This window comes from Glossina fuscipes, unplaced genomic scaffold, assembly GCF_014805625.2.
Source record: "Glossina fuscipes isolate IAEA_lab_2018 unplaced genomic scaffold, Yale_Gfus_2 59, whole genome shotgun sequence".
Taxonomy (NCBI): domain Eukaryota; kingdom Metazoa; phylum Arthropoda; class Insecta; order Diptera; family Glossinidae; genus Glossina; species Glossina fuscipes.
Window position 1 is genome coordinate 5,337,459 of NW_023998431.1, and position 13,970 is coordinate 5,351,428.

The following is a 13,970-nucleotide window of genomic DNA, read 5'->3' on the forward strand; positions in this document are numbered from 1 at the left end:
AATTTATTTTCATTTTTCTTTTGCAATTTAATTTTTGCCAGATTTTATATTATAAATAATTTTAAAAAAATTATTATCAATAAATATTATGATGACAATTCTGTACTTTCTCGTCGCATGCTCATTAATTCATTAAAATCACTTTCCGCGGATTCAATCGACTGTATTGATGGACTTCTCAGCTTCGTACTAGGTAGAAATTTACCACGACTTTTTAAGGCTGTTAGCTGTAATAAATATTATTAATTTTTTTTTTTAAGGAAAAATTCTTCAGTTATTTTTCTTTAATTTAATATGAACATGCTTCCGAATGCTTAAAAAGCGCTAATACGAATATACAGACTTTGGCGGAATTTTGCCTAGGTATATAAAAAAATAAAAGTTAATGTGCTTGTTTCTATTAAAAAAAAAAATGATAATTTACTTTTATTACTATTATATAATACTTTTTCATTTAAGAGAATTTATGACTAAATGAGTTCATATCGAAAATAGGAAATAGGAAATATCGTATGTATTTTGTCAAAATACACAATTACCTACGAAATAAACAATTATCAACAATACAAAAAACAAAATTCCGAAGATTTCCAAGATTATATACAACCAAATCTTTTTTGCACGGTCTTTTTTACACTGTATTTTTTGTCCGATTTTGAAATAACATGGTTGATCAATAAAAAAAAAGACATGTTTTTACACGAATTCTTTGTTCTAGCTTGAATCTCAAGAATCATTTTTTTTTTAATTCCAATCTTGACAATGTCTTACAGAAGCTTAAGTGTACAGCAACAAATTAAACTCGACAGTTGTGCTACACATATCTCACATATCTGCTGATGAAAGTATTTTTGATCTTTTCCGTAATAAATGTGTGCCCTTGTTACCATATAGCGATGAATACTTTTTTATATATTGCACTTATTGATTGAATTTTCACTCTACGTTAATCTTAATTTTCTGTAATAAAAATGAATTGTTCTTGTTTTATAAAACTGTGAAGTGGACTTCGTCATTATATTTTTTGCACGGATTTTTTGGAAAATATTTAGAGTGTTTTCATCTTACACGATTTTTTAAGGTTGTGCAACTTATCTCCAAATTTATCGTATGCCGCATGTATGTTTTGGCGCGATTTTTTTCCACAATTTTTCGAAGGAATGTTAAAAATAGTTGGGCATATATATAACATATAAAATGTAATTGTGAAAAACTATAATTATGTGTGAAGCAGCGTTTTCTACACTTCACAATTCAGTTAATTGGATTGCTTGTGAATTTTGCTGAGTGGGTAGATAAAGTTTTTTTTTTTTTTCAATCAAATACTAATAACATAGAGCAGATCTGTGCAGAATACTATTTATATTTATTAAATTTTTTTTAGATTTTCACCTTTTTTATATTTATCATCAAAGAATTTCCACCTCGTCTATAATGTTGTGGGATGTGAACTAAAGGCCTCACGCACACGAAATATAAACACCAAAGAGATAGTAGCAAAAAAAATAACGAAAGTATGTAACGCATGGAAACAAACAACAGATAATCTCGTAAGTATCAAATATCCTCATATTAATTCGGACATAACTGCTTTTCTATCCACCGCTGACGCTGTTATAATCCCAAGTACGCTCATTAAATTAAAGTCGGTCTCTTTATTGGTTAGTAGCATGTCGTCAAATTCGAATAAATCCGACCAACAAATCATCCACAATTAAGAGAAATCATGTATATGTAAAGCAGGGGTAAATAGGTATTTTAATTTGTAAAATGCTATGGAAATCCATAAAAACATGATTTGAAACATAATACATTGGTCAACAATTCCTGGCATACGTAGACCGTTTTGAGAAAATGCCACAACTCAACAAACGACGCTTTTCAATCACTCGTTTACGAGTTGGATTGATTTTATGACGTAACTTTTGTTATTTTGAAATAGATGCAAATATCAAAGTTTTTTGTGTAGATGAGACATTGTTCTTTTATGGGGAAAAATACCGCACAAGCTCAGAATTAAGTTGAAAAGTACTGAAGCGAAAGCGATGCTTCCCCACCGAAAAAACAGATCGTGGTGATTTGCTGAATGTAAACTGGGTCGTATGGACACGGACGCGAGGCTGAACGTAGTACATACTCAAATGTTATTCATGATTACCGTGGTGATTAGAAATTATCCAAAAAAAAAAATTCTAAAAATTATGCTTGATGATCGAAAAGTGAACTTGTAAGAGATATTTGATGTCATTACGTTATCAAAAGAAGGATGGGGCCAGGTTTAGCCACAATGGAGCAAGTGCACTATCATGTCACAATTTGAAGTTCGACTTTGCTGCCCCCATCTAGTGTATTCTTCAAATCTGATTCTCAGCGCTGCCAGTTATCCGTTGATAATTTTAAAAAAATACTTCACAAAAAACATTTGAGCCAGACGATAAGGTCGTTGCGGAAACTGAAATGGATTTTGAGTAGCTTGAGAAACCGTTCTATAAAAAAGACATCGGAATATTAGAGAAATGTTGAGACCGATTGTTGTCAAGCAATGTTAGCAACACAAAAATTTTACTTACTTTCGGGAAGTATTGGTCGCTGCACTATGCATAGGAAACCGCATTTCGTTGATATGGTTAGTGTGTGTTAATAAATGTTTCCTATCTTTTGAAAGTGTTACTTTAATGAAAACAGCGTCGGCGAAATCCCCTCAAGGATTTTCTCCATACGTTCTTGCCAATTGAATTGGGATAGACAGGAAAGTTCCTTTACAATTTTGTCATCATTTCTCAGTCAACGTTAGCTTACCGGTATAAACCAGATTGTAGGGTATGTGCGTATATGTAAAAATAGGGAATTACTTTATTAACAACTAGGTATAGGATACATTAAAAAGTCAATTGCACAAAAACAAGGAAAACCTAATTCACGGATATCGAGATTAAGCGTCTTATAAAGGAAATGAAATCAAACTCGAAATCCAATTTTTTTAAAAACTTCTTGCCTATAAATCTACGATCTGCTACTGCGTACAAAAAGTAACACCAATTTTTTTTTTTTCTTTTTAAAATCTAATCTTCGAAATCTATTCCATTTTCTTCAAAGTAGCCATGCAGTTGAAATGCGAACGATGTTTATGATGTGAAATCTGAGACAAATGTCTGTTATATTGTTAGCAATTTATAGAAAGAAAAAGTTTCCAGTATTCGGTATACCCGCGCAATTTAACTTGAGCATTGGTCTTACTTTTTGCACACAGTATCATATATGCCGCACATGTTCCCAACATATATTGACATTCTCAACTGTTTTGCCTTTGGAGTTTCTTTTTGACGCATGCAAAGGTTAGATGTGTTTTGGGGCGCATAGCGATTTGTTGCTATCGAAAAAAATGGATCAAAGGATTTGGATTAAATTTAGTCTCGAAAATAAAATGAAATGCCTTAACTCGCTTTAAATGTTCAATGTGGCATTTGGCGCGCCTAGTTTGAGCACAAAAATGCTATAAGTGGTATAAACTTGTCACAGAAGGCTGAGAAGATGTTGATGACGATGACTGAAGTAGTGAAGAAAATTGTTATGGAGGATTTACCAAGTCACTATTAGAGAAGTTGCTGAGGATGTCGACGTATCGGCTGGCTCATGCCATGCAATTTTTTTCGATGTTCTGGGGACGACACTTGTGGCCGCAAGGACTGTTCCGAAATTTGCGAAATTTTGACTAAAAGAAGCATTGCATGAGATCTAAATTTATTCGAAAGGGTCATAACTGATGACGAAACATGGGTATATGGTTATGACGTCGAGACCAATGAAAGCGGCCAGAAGACGCAAGACCGGAAAGGCCACATTAAGTTCGGTCAAATATCACCGCTTTGCCCACAATTTTCTTCGAATACGTTTGTGGGATGCATCGTAAGTTCTCGCACTATTTTTGAGGGAAAATGAAACGTAAACATTTTTTTTTTGAGCACACCTCGTACAGCAGCTACATCGGGTGAGCATAGCGAACGTTACGATAGAGTTTGAACGAATGTCAATTCCTGTATGAGGCTGCTTTTAATAAAATTAAATTTAATCAAAGGTAATATATGTAAATAATAAGAAAACGCTTTATTGGCGGCTTTAGAGTGAACTTTGTATATATGCCGTGCGGATGTTAAATAGGCGAATAATTTTTCTTGATGCCCATTACAAGGGTACACAGGGAAAGTGAAAAAGAAAGAAAATAAATACAAAAATAAATAGATAAATAAATATAATAGAATAATATGATAGAAGAATGTAGGGAAAATTATCGTATTAAATGAATACATATGTATAACTTTTTTCAATAAATATTTTATTAGAACATATTGCGCCTCTTTCCATTTCTCTCTTCTTTCTAGCCGCCAGTGTCTCGCAAAACCTTATAACTGTAGTTCGATGTAAAAACAAAAGAAACCTTAAGCAATAATTGAAAAATTTCAAATGAGTACCGAGCGCTGCCGATTGTGTTTACTACGAACAATCGTTTAGCAAACAGTATTTCAGCCTTTTGTACCGTATAGATCAACCTTCAATATTTAACAACGCAGGAAAAACTTAGTTTCCAATTACACTCTACACCACTTGTAGTACTACAAGAGTATATTAAGTTTGCGCCCCAAAAGGCGTAGAGACAGATCCATCTTTTACAATACCGATAAATTCAGAGTTACCTTCTAAATCAATCTAAGTTCGTCTGCCCGATCGTTCGCTCAGTTTTCTTTTGTTCAATTTACAGGTCGCAATTTTCTAAACACTTGGATGAAATTTGGTACAGTAAAGTGTTTTGGCCTAAGGTAGACGAACGGTATTGGAAATGTTTCGGATTGGACTATTTATCATGTAGCAGCTTATTTTAAAAAGTCGCTACATAAACAATGGTATTAAACGAAGTGGTGTAGGGTATTTAATGGTGGACCACGTCCCACTATAGTATTTTTACTTGTTTTCACATATGTATTCCTTTAAATGTACGTCAATATATACGACTGCTTTTGCCAGTTTGCTACTTGCTCTGCGGACAGTTTATTATAATTTATTGGCACTAGAACTACCGAAGCTATTGAGTTCCACTTTCTGTTTAAAAATTACGAAATGCTACTTACTTTTAAACCACACATTCAAAGTCGTTAAAAAGTGCATGAAGCCAAGTGTAAACAATGGAAAAATTTTGCAAAATTATACATTGTCAGAGATCGTTATGAAATTTAATACAAATATTTATCTGACTAATAGATTTGATGCGGTCTAAAATTGGTCTACATCAATAAGCCCAGCAATTCATTTAAAATTGATAAAAAGGCTCGAATGTCATATTTTTGTACACTTGCAGTGATAGATAGACAGACACCTTATCCTTTTTGGTGTATTCGAGAGAATGATGAAACAATTTCAAAAGATCGCAATTTTATTTTAACGCAATTAACTTTTAACTTTAACTTAAACTTATTTCAACAATGTGCAGGATCTGTAGGTGATGATTCAAGCTATTAATGATCAAAGCAATAGCTTTGGGTTAAACCTAAATGTTAGCAAAATCAAATTTATGATCGTAAGTCGGGCGAAAATTTCGTATGTAAATGCCGCTCTATGAATTAGTGATTAAAATGTGGAAAGGATTTTGCAAGTTTGCATACCTTGGATCCATATTACAGAATTGTGGCAAGGGTTTAACGTGGGTACCTGCCTGAAAGGCTAATACCCCACGGTGGCCCAAGCTACTTTAAGCGTATTACGCCCCCTGGCGAGTTAGACAATCCCCGGATCCATATTACACGAAGACTGTGAAGCGACGGGGAAATAGAAAAAGGAATAGAAATGCCAAGATCAGCGTACACAAAATATCGGAAAATTTTAGCAAGCCGGAAACTGAGCTGATTCCTTCGCCTCAAATTAAGTTCATGTAATTACCAACGTGAAGAGAGATATCATCTATCTCATATTCTGTGTATTACATACGACTGCACAAACTTTATATACGACACATGATAGATTATCTAATTACGCTCATATCCGCAGAACATTTTTTTTTTTGTTTCCTTTTCAGATCATCAATAGAGGACTACAAAATAGCTTAAGAAATGAAGAAACTTACAGTTATTATCAAGTTTTTCTTGATACACATTGATTCAGAATCAATATTCTCGATTGTGCCAAATCTTCGGTACATGAAGTTCGTCTTGAATTGTGGCAAACCTCAAAAAATATGAGGAAAAAACAAATGTTCAAAACTAATGTTATATTCTGCAAGACTCTGTCACTTCACGGAAAGGCGCGTCACTTTAAGAGAAGACTTGGCGAAACTTCTATGACGACTTTCCCTTGTATTCTTTGCCATTAAGCTGGGCAGATTTTGATTCTTTAACACAACTTTTTCGTACAAGTATGCTTTGACAGTAACAATAATCAATCTGAATATTTGATTTGGGTCTGTATTCGGTTTTTGACGCTGGAGTGAATATCTTATTGCCGCCAATTGCGATTTTCTTGAATAATTATATTGTTTAGAGGTCAATTAATGTTGTGTAAATATTGTAGACAGCTATGATAAATTCCGCAAAAAGTATGAACAAATTAGTTAGTGAAAGTGACGACATTATGGACCAAAATTGCACATATCTTATGTCTAAATCCAATAAAAATAAAAGTTGTTTCTATATCTCTACAATTTGCAAAAATTAAAGGAAAACTTGCAGTTGCCAAAAGCCCATCATCAACTCCTCAGGTGTATTAGAGCGAAGAAGTGTATGCTAAGAGTCCCCAATTAACAATCGCATTAACAATTGTGATCGGGTAAAGAAGCCTGGGCCGATTAACACAATTTTTAGAACGTTTTACTAAATATAAAAAATTTATATAACGAATTTTTAAGCATAATTCACACGTTCTCTCAAATCACTATTTCAATTAGCATTTTAAGCATTAAGAAAAAAAAAAAAAGAAGGAATTTATCTAAATTAAATATGAATAGGTCTAGGGTTGATTATCTAATATATATATATATATATATATATATATATATATATATAATTACATTTATAGAGGACAATCATGCAAACAGTTTTCTTGCTACTATAGAAATGAGGTGAACAAATCAATTTATGTAAATTAATTTATGAAAAACTAAAGCAATATGCATTCCGGATACAAAAAGAAAACTCAATTTTCTTTATTCGATATATATATTGTTTTTTCTTTTGAGTGAATGTAATTGCTTAATGACCTGTTACACGTTTAGCTTATCCATTTCCACGGTTCAGTATCTGGGCTTGTTATTGGCGTGGGATACTACAAAAATATAGGCGGAAATTTATAAAAAATATGTACACATTTTTCTTTCCTTCGTGAACAAGACACGGCAGAGTTAGAGAAAAATTCGTTACGTAAATATGAACCGTACATTGAAATAAAATTTAAAAGTAACTGAAATAATGAAATTTATGTGTTTGCGTGAACGAGCTTATGTTTCGATTAATGTTTAATGCGTGAAATTAATACAAATTCAATCAAAGAAAGGAAGCAAATAACGTGTGTTAAAAACAAACAGACGGTAATGATAGTAAAAAAAAAAAAAAATAAAAAAATAAACATAAATAAAAATAAAAGAAAAGATAGAAAGAGAAAATCTCGACAGCTCTTAGCCAAGTGTTTTAAAAGCGCGAAACGGAAAAATTGTCATTTACAAAGATTTTCAATATTTCGCTCAGAAAACAGTATAAAGAAAATTATAGAAAAGTAGTATGAAATTTGTGTTAGCATACCTCTGCTTTAAGATCGGCAATTTTATCTTGTAGGTCACGTACCTTATCGGATTCATCTAAATTAGAACGTAGCTCGCCTTCAGCCAACATTTCTGAATTCTAGTGAGAGGAAAGAGAAGCATTGATTTCATTGCCAATATGGAATTTTCAATTTATTAGGATTTTTCAAACGACCTTTGTTTCTAATCTAGAGATCTCCTGTTTCAGCTCGGCCACCGTCTGAGATTGTTCAGTAAATTTAATTTTAACATTCATCAATTCATCCTTCATACGGGACTCTAGATCCGAATATCTGCAATAAAGAAGCAATTTTACATTTAAAATTATTGAAATATTAACGAATTTGAATCGATGTGCGCTTATCTGTTTAACCTGTGTTGCTGTTCCCTAGCTTTGTTGGCCATTTCTTTTTCGCGTGTCAAAGCGGTTTCTAATTCTTCTCGCAATTTTTTGTTCTCCTCATCTTGGCGTCGCAACTGATTGGTTGATACTTGAACTTGCGTTTCTAATTCCATTACTTTTAAACGTAATTCTTTTAATTCAGTCAGTGTCTCCATTTCTCTGATTCGCGTTGTCATAAGTTCTTCTTCAAGCTTTTGTGCATGTTCATTAGATTTGGATGAATCGAAGAGATTCGTTAATAATTTCTTTGGCGTAGAATCTACAGGATGTGAATTATGATCGTTACGTTGCTCTTGAAGTTGACGTTGCCATTGAGTGCTTAACTCTTGAACACGTTGTTTGAGATCTTTTAATGAGAGACTTGCCTCCGCCTCTCTCAGTTTACTAGCAATTAGTTCGTCTTGCAAATGTGCTACGGAATTATCGGGGGTAGTCTCACGCAGTGTTTTCTTATCTTCCTCAAGCTCTTCAATTTTGCCTTTAAGACTGCGTATTTGATCTTCACTTTCAGCTAAACTTTGTCGCACTTTAACCAACTCTTCCAATAGACAAGACACCATTTCATCGCGTTGCTTAAGTGCCTCTTCTTTCATACACAATTCATCTAACGATGATTGGCGGGAATTATTCTACATTGATAAAGAATTTTGAATTATTTAATTTTACAAATAAAAAATAGTTTTAATAAAAGTACATGCGCTTTTCAAAAACTATATCTGAAATAGTGTTAGCAGATGCGAATAAGTAGCAAATGTACTAAATCATGGATAATAAAAAATAATTTTATTAATTAAAGCGATGAAAACTGAATCAAGCTCAGCCTTCGAAACTTACATATTTAATAAAAAAATGATTTGGAAACTCGAGTATTTTGTGCGGCACAAATTTCAAATATCTATCGGTACAAAGCCAATGCTGAGTAGAAAAGACAATTTCTACATCTTTTCTACAAAATGAACGGGAAATGCTTCTATCGAACCAGCACGCAAAACTTTGGAAAGGCAACAGAGTGCTGTGAATTTATAAACAGAAACATCACTAGTGTGTCAGCTATTGAAGCAATATATAATGATATATAATCGAAAATTTATATATCTGCTCTATCTGCTTCAGAAAAACAAGGTGATCATCGGAATCGATCAAAGCGTTTTCATGCCAGCTCGTCACAAAAACATGACGAGCAAATATTGATTTTTGTTTTACTGTAGGTAAATCTCTCAGAGAAACATTTTAACGGATCGAAAAAGCTTATATGGATGATTGCTTATTCCCTGACAGGTGCATTCAATTGCGTATAAATCAAGCATAGGCAATTTCAGGACGGTAGTGATGCTTCGTGAGACAATCCAAAGCCTGATCTGCCAATAGATAAAAGTGCGTTGACAATGCATGCCTACAATGTGTTTCTGATATGCAAAGCTAAGGAAAGTAAATACGCGTAAAATATGAGTAATGAAACTTTTGATAAACTGCTTAAACAAACACACTTTAGAGAAACTATTGCGTAGTGTCGTCGCTGTTCGTGAATTTTTGAGTGTTTGCACTTATAAATATTTCTCGTTTTTAAAGCTGGCATTAGCCATAAAAAGACGGTTTCATGACAATAAATGCAGTTGAAGTCGAAGAAACCATTACGAGAAACATTGAGCTCTCTCCGAGAAATGACATGGAAAAATTGATATTATCGTTTGTTCAACGAGCACGGCGTGGTATTGATGCGGATTAGATATATTTTGATTATTTTTTCCCCGTGAAGCTTGTCTGCCATGCGTTGCCCCATTTTCTGCCTTTGCGAAAAGATGGACTATCTTAACACTTGTTCGCATCGTTGCTAAGCTACTAAGCTGATAATTGAGCGGGATTGAAAGCTGAATAAAGCGATTATAAAAGTTGAATAACATTAGAAAATACAAACATGAATAAAAAATTGAAATCATGCTTTATTTTATAAGCAAACAAAAACATTGTAGTCGAGCATGGCCAACAATTATTTAATTCTCTACACCACGCACTTCGCTAATACAAATCTTCGTAGATTTCATATTTACGATGTACAAAATTTAACTATATACTCCACCAACCTTCGTGTTCTTCATGTCATAATAAAGTGTGTTGCTAGACCTATCTATATTTCAGAAAAGTTCTTATTTACTTAGCGCTTAAACAGTCGAGCTACGTAGTCGAAATATGCTGCAGTATCAATAGCATTATAATTATCGGCAAATTTTCATGATAAATCGTTAAAAATGAAACCTTTTCCCTATATAAGGCCTTGAAGAATCCGTACTTTTCGTGGGAGCCACTATATGAAGCAGGATTCAAAACACTGACGCTTCCGATTCAAATATTTCACTTTATTATTTTATGTTATTTTGGGTAGAAATTTTGGAGTTTACAAATTTTTTTCATTAAACACTTTTTCAAAATAAAGCATTATACGAGAAGTGATCGTGAAAGCGATCAGGTCCAATCGATTTTCGATAAATTTTGTCATTGGGTCATAATACATCTAAGTACCAAATTTTATTAAAATATCTCACAAATTTCTAACCTATAGCTTGAACAAACAGATAGACAGCAGATGGGCAGCCAGACGGGGAAGCTTAAACCAAATTAAAAAATGATTTCGAGTCGATTATTGTAACGTGAGGTGGGTTTATCTTGCGACCCACCATCGACACGAACGTAATGGATCCTATACCAAAAGCGGTATGGGGTATAAAAAAATGTATAGTTGCCATTAAGTGTGTGTATTGAGTTGAGAAGAAAAATTACAATGTACGAAATATGCTATAAAATATTTCAGAGAAGTAAACGCATTTCAGAAAGAAGAACTTTAAAAGCAGAAAAGACAGAAAAACACTTATTGAGGTCTCATCTTTGCATCATCCCCAAAATTCCCATATACTATATACAATCTTCGAAATACGTAAAACACTAAATTGATTATAAAAAACTCTAGAGGCATATGCATATTCCATAGTCTTGATATATGTTATGCCTTAAAAGCTGTGCTTAACGCCCTTTCTAATTGTTCGCAATACATGCATTAATGGTCCCCCATGACGGTGAAATCAGGCCATATTGTAAAATACGCTGACGATAACAAATTGTTCTCCTCCCTTCACCTAAAATCGCACTTCTCTCTCCATCCATCTGATTCACCTGATTCGGCCACATCGTGCTCGTGTAATCTTACGAAATTAAATTCAAAAAAAAAAAAACACAATTTGCATCCTTAAGGAGGAGTCCATTTTCTATCGATAGCTTCACGATCGATAGATTCGTTCACTGATTTCGGGGTTGTATTTGACCAAAAATTACGATTTCATTTGTATGTAGAATCCAACGCCAGATCAGCGCTGGACTTTATTAAACGATGGTGTAGAGAACTTGACGATCTGTACATTGCAAAAAGGCTAAACATAAGTTTCGTAAGACAAGTGCTTAAATATGTCGTGGTCGTATAATATCCGCTCTACTGATTTTATGTTGATTCAATAGAATCAGTTCAGAAGCAATTCTTTCAATTCTGCCCTTAATAATTTGGATTGAGTTGGATAAGTCTGTTTATCATCTTATGCAAATACATAATTACTCTTAGAATTAATTCACTTCGCAAACTTAGATTTATAGGTTAGATGTCGCCTTCCTAGGTAACTTGGAAAACAATATCATTGACTCGACTCGCCGGTTTAATGAACTTTATTGGTTGGAAATTCATTGTTCTTCTACAAGCTTTATTTTCCTATAAGGCAGCCAATGCAGATAACTGCGAGGTTTTCAACCTGTTAAGGGTGGGTTCCTTGTAAACATCTCAAAGATATCTATAATTTAAATTTGAGTGTCCGACTATATTACTACCATCAAATCAATTCTCCTTAATGCCTTGCTTACGTAATAAATTAAGTAACTTTCATTTTTTAAAGGTTCGTATGATTCATAAATTAAACTAAACGTGTTCATTATTATCGACAGGCAACCTTTGGCATGTTTGCAACAGCTTAGCGGCTCACGGTAAACCCTAATTTGCTTTATATGCGCTTTTCTGTTTCTTTAATATTTCGATTATACCCTACACCGCTTGTGGTACAAAGGTGTATTAAGTTTGTGCGGATGTATACAACAGCCAGAAGAGCTTGAGATAGAACAACTTCTTATTGTTATACCGCTTGAGATGGTGTATCGGTTCGTTCACCCGGCTTGTCTTGAATTTACGTTCAACCGAGAGCCCGCCATTTTTGAAGCATTGTAATGAAGCTTGGTACACTCTTTTAATCTCAGCTACTTTTTGGACAACTACCGACCACTTATTTTAAAAACCCATTATTTGAATAAATGCATTAAACGAAATGGTCTAGGGCGTTTAATGGTAGGTCGGGCGATAACATAGTGTCTTTACTTTTATTTAGTGTTGTTATCTTCGTTTCGTTGGTTGTTCTTTTTTACTTCGCAATAAATCATAATTTAGCAAGAACACAAACTTGCGATTTTTTGACAAAAACCCGAACCTCAAACTCGAATGTCAATCATCCTTACATTGGTGTGTTCATCATATGGAGAAAAACAACAAAAGTTATCTCATTCATTTAAAATGTACTTTCCCTTACTATTAGCTCTTGTTAAATCAAATACACTATTTTCTCATTCATATATATAACATGCAGAATTTGATTTTTTATGCGAAAAGGAAAGAAGATTGAGAAGAAGAATGTAGTACACCGCGCGTAAAAGAAACTTCCAATGTGTCAGAGGGATAGGTAAATGCTTTTGGAAGGCCCTCATTGTAAGATTTCAGTACACTGTAAGATGCTCATATTATCGAAGAATAGTAGCAACAAATTTTAGTATAATTATAAAATATTTTCGAGGAGAATTAAAAATAGATTATAGTTCTTTGCATGCATTTTTGTAAAGACGGAACAAGTCCATATTTTACTTACACTGTCGAGGGATACATTCTGGTTTTTTTTAAAGTTGTTGTAGTTGTTGTTGTTGTAGTTGTTGTTGTTGTTATTTTTGTAGTTTTTTACAATTGTTTTATGTGTGTATATATTTGCAAAATATGTGTACAAAAAATGTATTGAACATGATGTTTAAGCACCTCAACCAAGTTATGTAGCAACAACGGTTTGTAATTTGTTAATTATTATATAAACATAGAAGTAAAAAGTCGGATAGAAAAAGAAAATTGGAAAAAAAAACATTACATTGTTTAGCCATTTTCCACGCATTTAAAGGAGAAATACAAATAAAGTGATTAGATACAGCATATGGGTGAGCACAAGAGAATGTGAAACGAAAGGAATGAATGTTAGTTTTTTTTTTTTTTTGTTTAAAGGACACATTTTTGAGCAACATGATAAAGAACTTACATTCTCCTGTAAACGTAAACTTAGACCACGAACTTCTTCGTTGGCATTCTCCAATTGATGAGAAACTTCCAAATAGGAGCGACGTAATTGCATAAGTTCGGTTTGTATAGCAAAACTATTACAAAGCGATAATAATAAAGATTAGAGAATAAATATAAACTTCATAACAGGATGCCACAAGTAGTACCTAGTTTCTTCTTCTTCGGCCCTTGAAACTTGGCCTCTAACCAAACGATCGGCCAATTCCGCTGATTCAGCTTCTAAAAGCTCATTACGTTGCTTTAGTAAACGATTTTCTCTACGTAATCGCCGCAATTCAATCATCTCTTCTTGTTCTTTCTTTTTTAAATCTTGATACTCTTTTTCCATTTTTTTCATTCGTTTTGTATTAATTTTAATGGAATAAGCCAATTGA

The 13,970-nt window shown here is 33.3% G+C and overlaps 1 protein-coding gene across 11 annotated transcripts in view; it reads right to left on the reverse strand.

The window, feature by feature from the left end:
- The window catches only part of LOC119637410 (ecotropic viral integration site 5 ortholog), a 66,214-nt gene that overhangs the window by 7,217 nt on the left and 45,027 nt on the right, over positions 1–13,970 (reverse strand). For 3 of the 11 annotated variants that reach the window (XM_038033421.1, XM_038033417.1, XM_038033422.1), the window contains exons 6-12: positions 13,743–13,970; positions 13,556–13,670; positions 13,124–13,141; positions 8,151–8,809; positions 7,953–8,070; positions 7,779–7,877; positions 67–227 (exon numbers count right to left, since the gene is read on the reverse strand). The exon at positions 13,743–13,970 is cut by the window's right edge and continues 110 nt beyond it. In XM_038033421.1, coding sequence (XP_037889349.1) covers positions 87–227; positions 7,779–7,877; positions 7,953–8,070; positions 8,151–8,809; positions 13,124–13,141; positions 13,556–13,670; positions 13,743–13,970 — 1,378 coding nt within the window. In that variant the 3' untranslated portion in view covers positions 67–86. Of the gene's footprint in view, positions 1–66; positions 228–2,251; positions 2,487–2,570; positions 2,795–7,240; positions 7,306–7,778; positions 7,878–7,952; positions 8,071–8,150; positions 8,810–13,123; positions 13,142–13,555; positions 13,671–13,742 lie in introns of those variants that run through there. The other 8 variants (XR_005247250.1, XR_005247249.1, XM_038033425.1 and 5 more) reach the window with 8 other exon arrangements.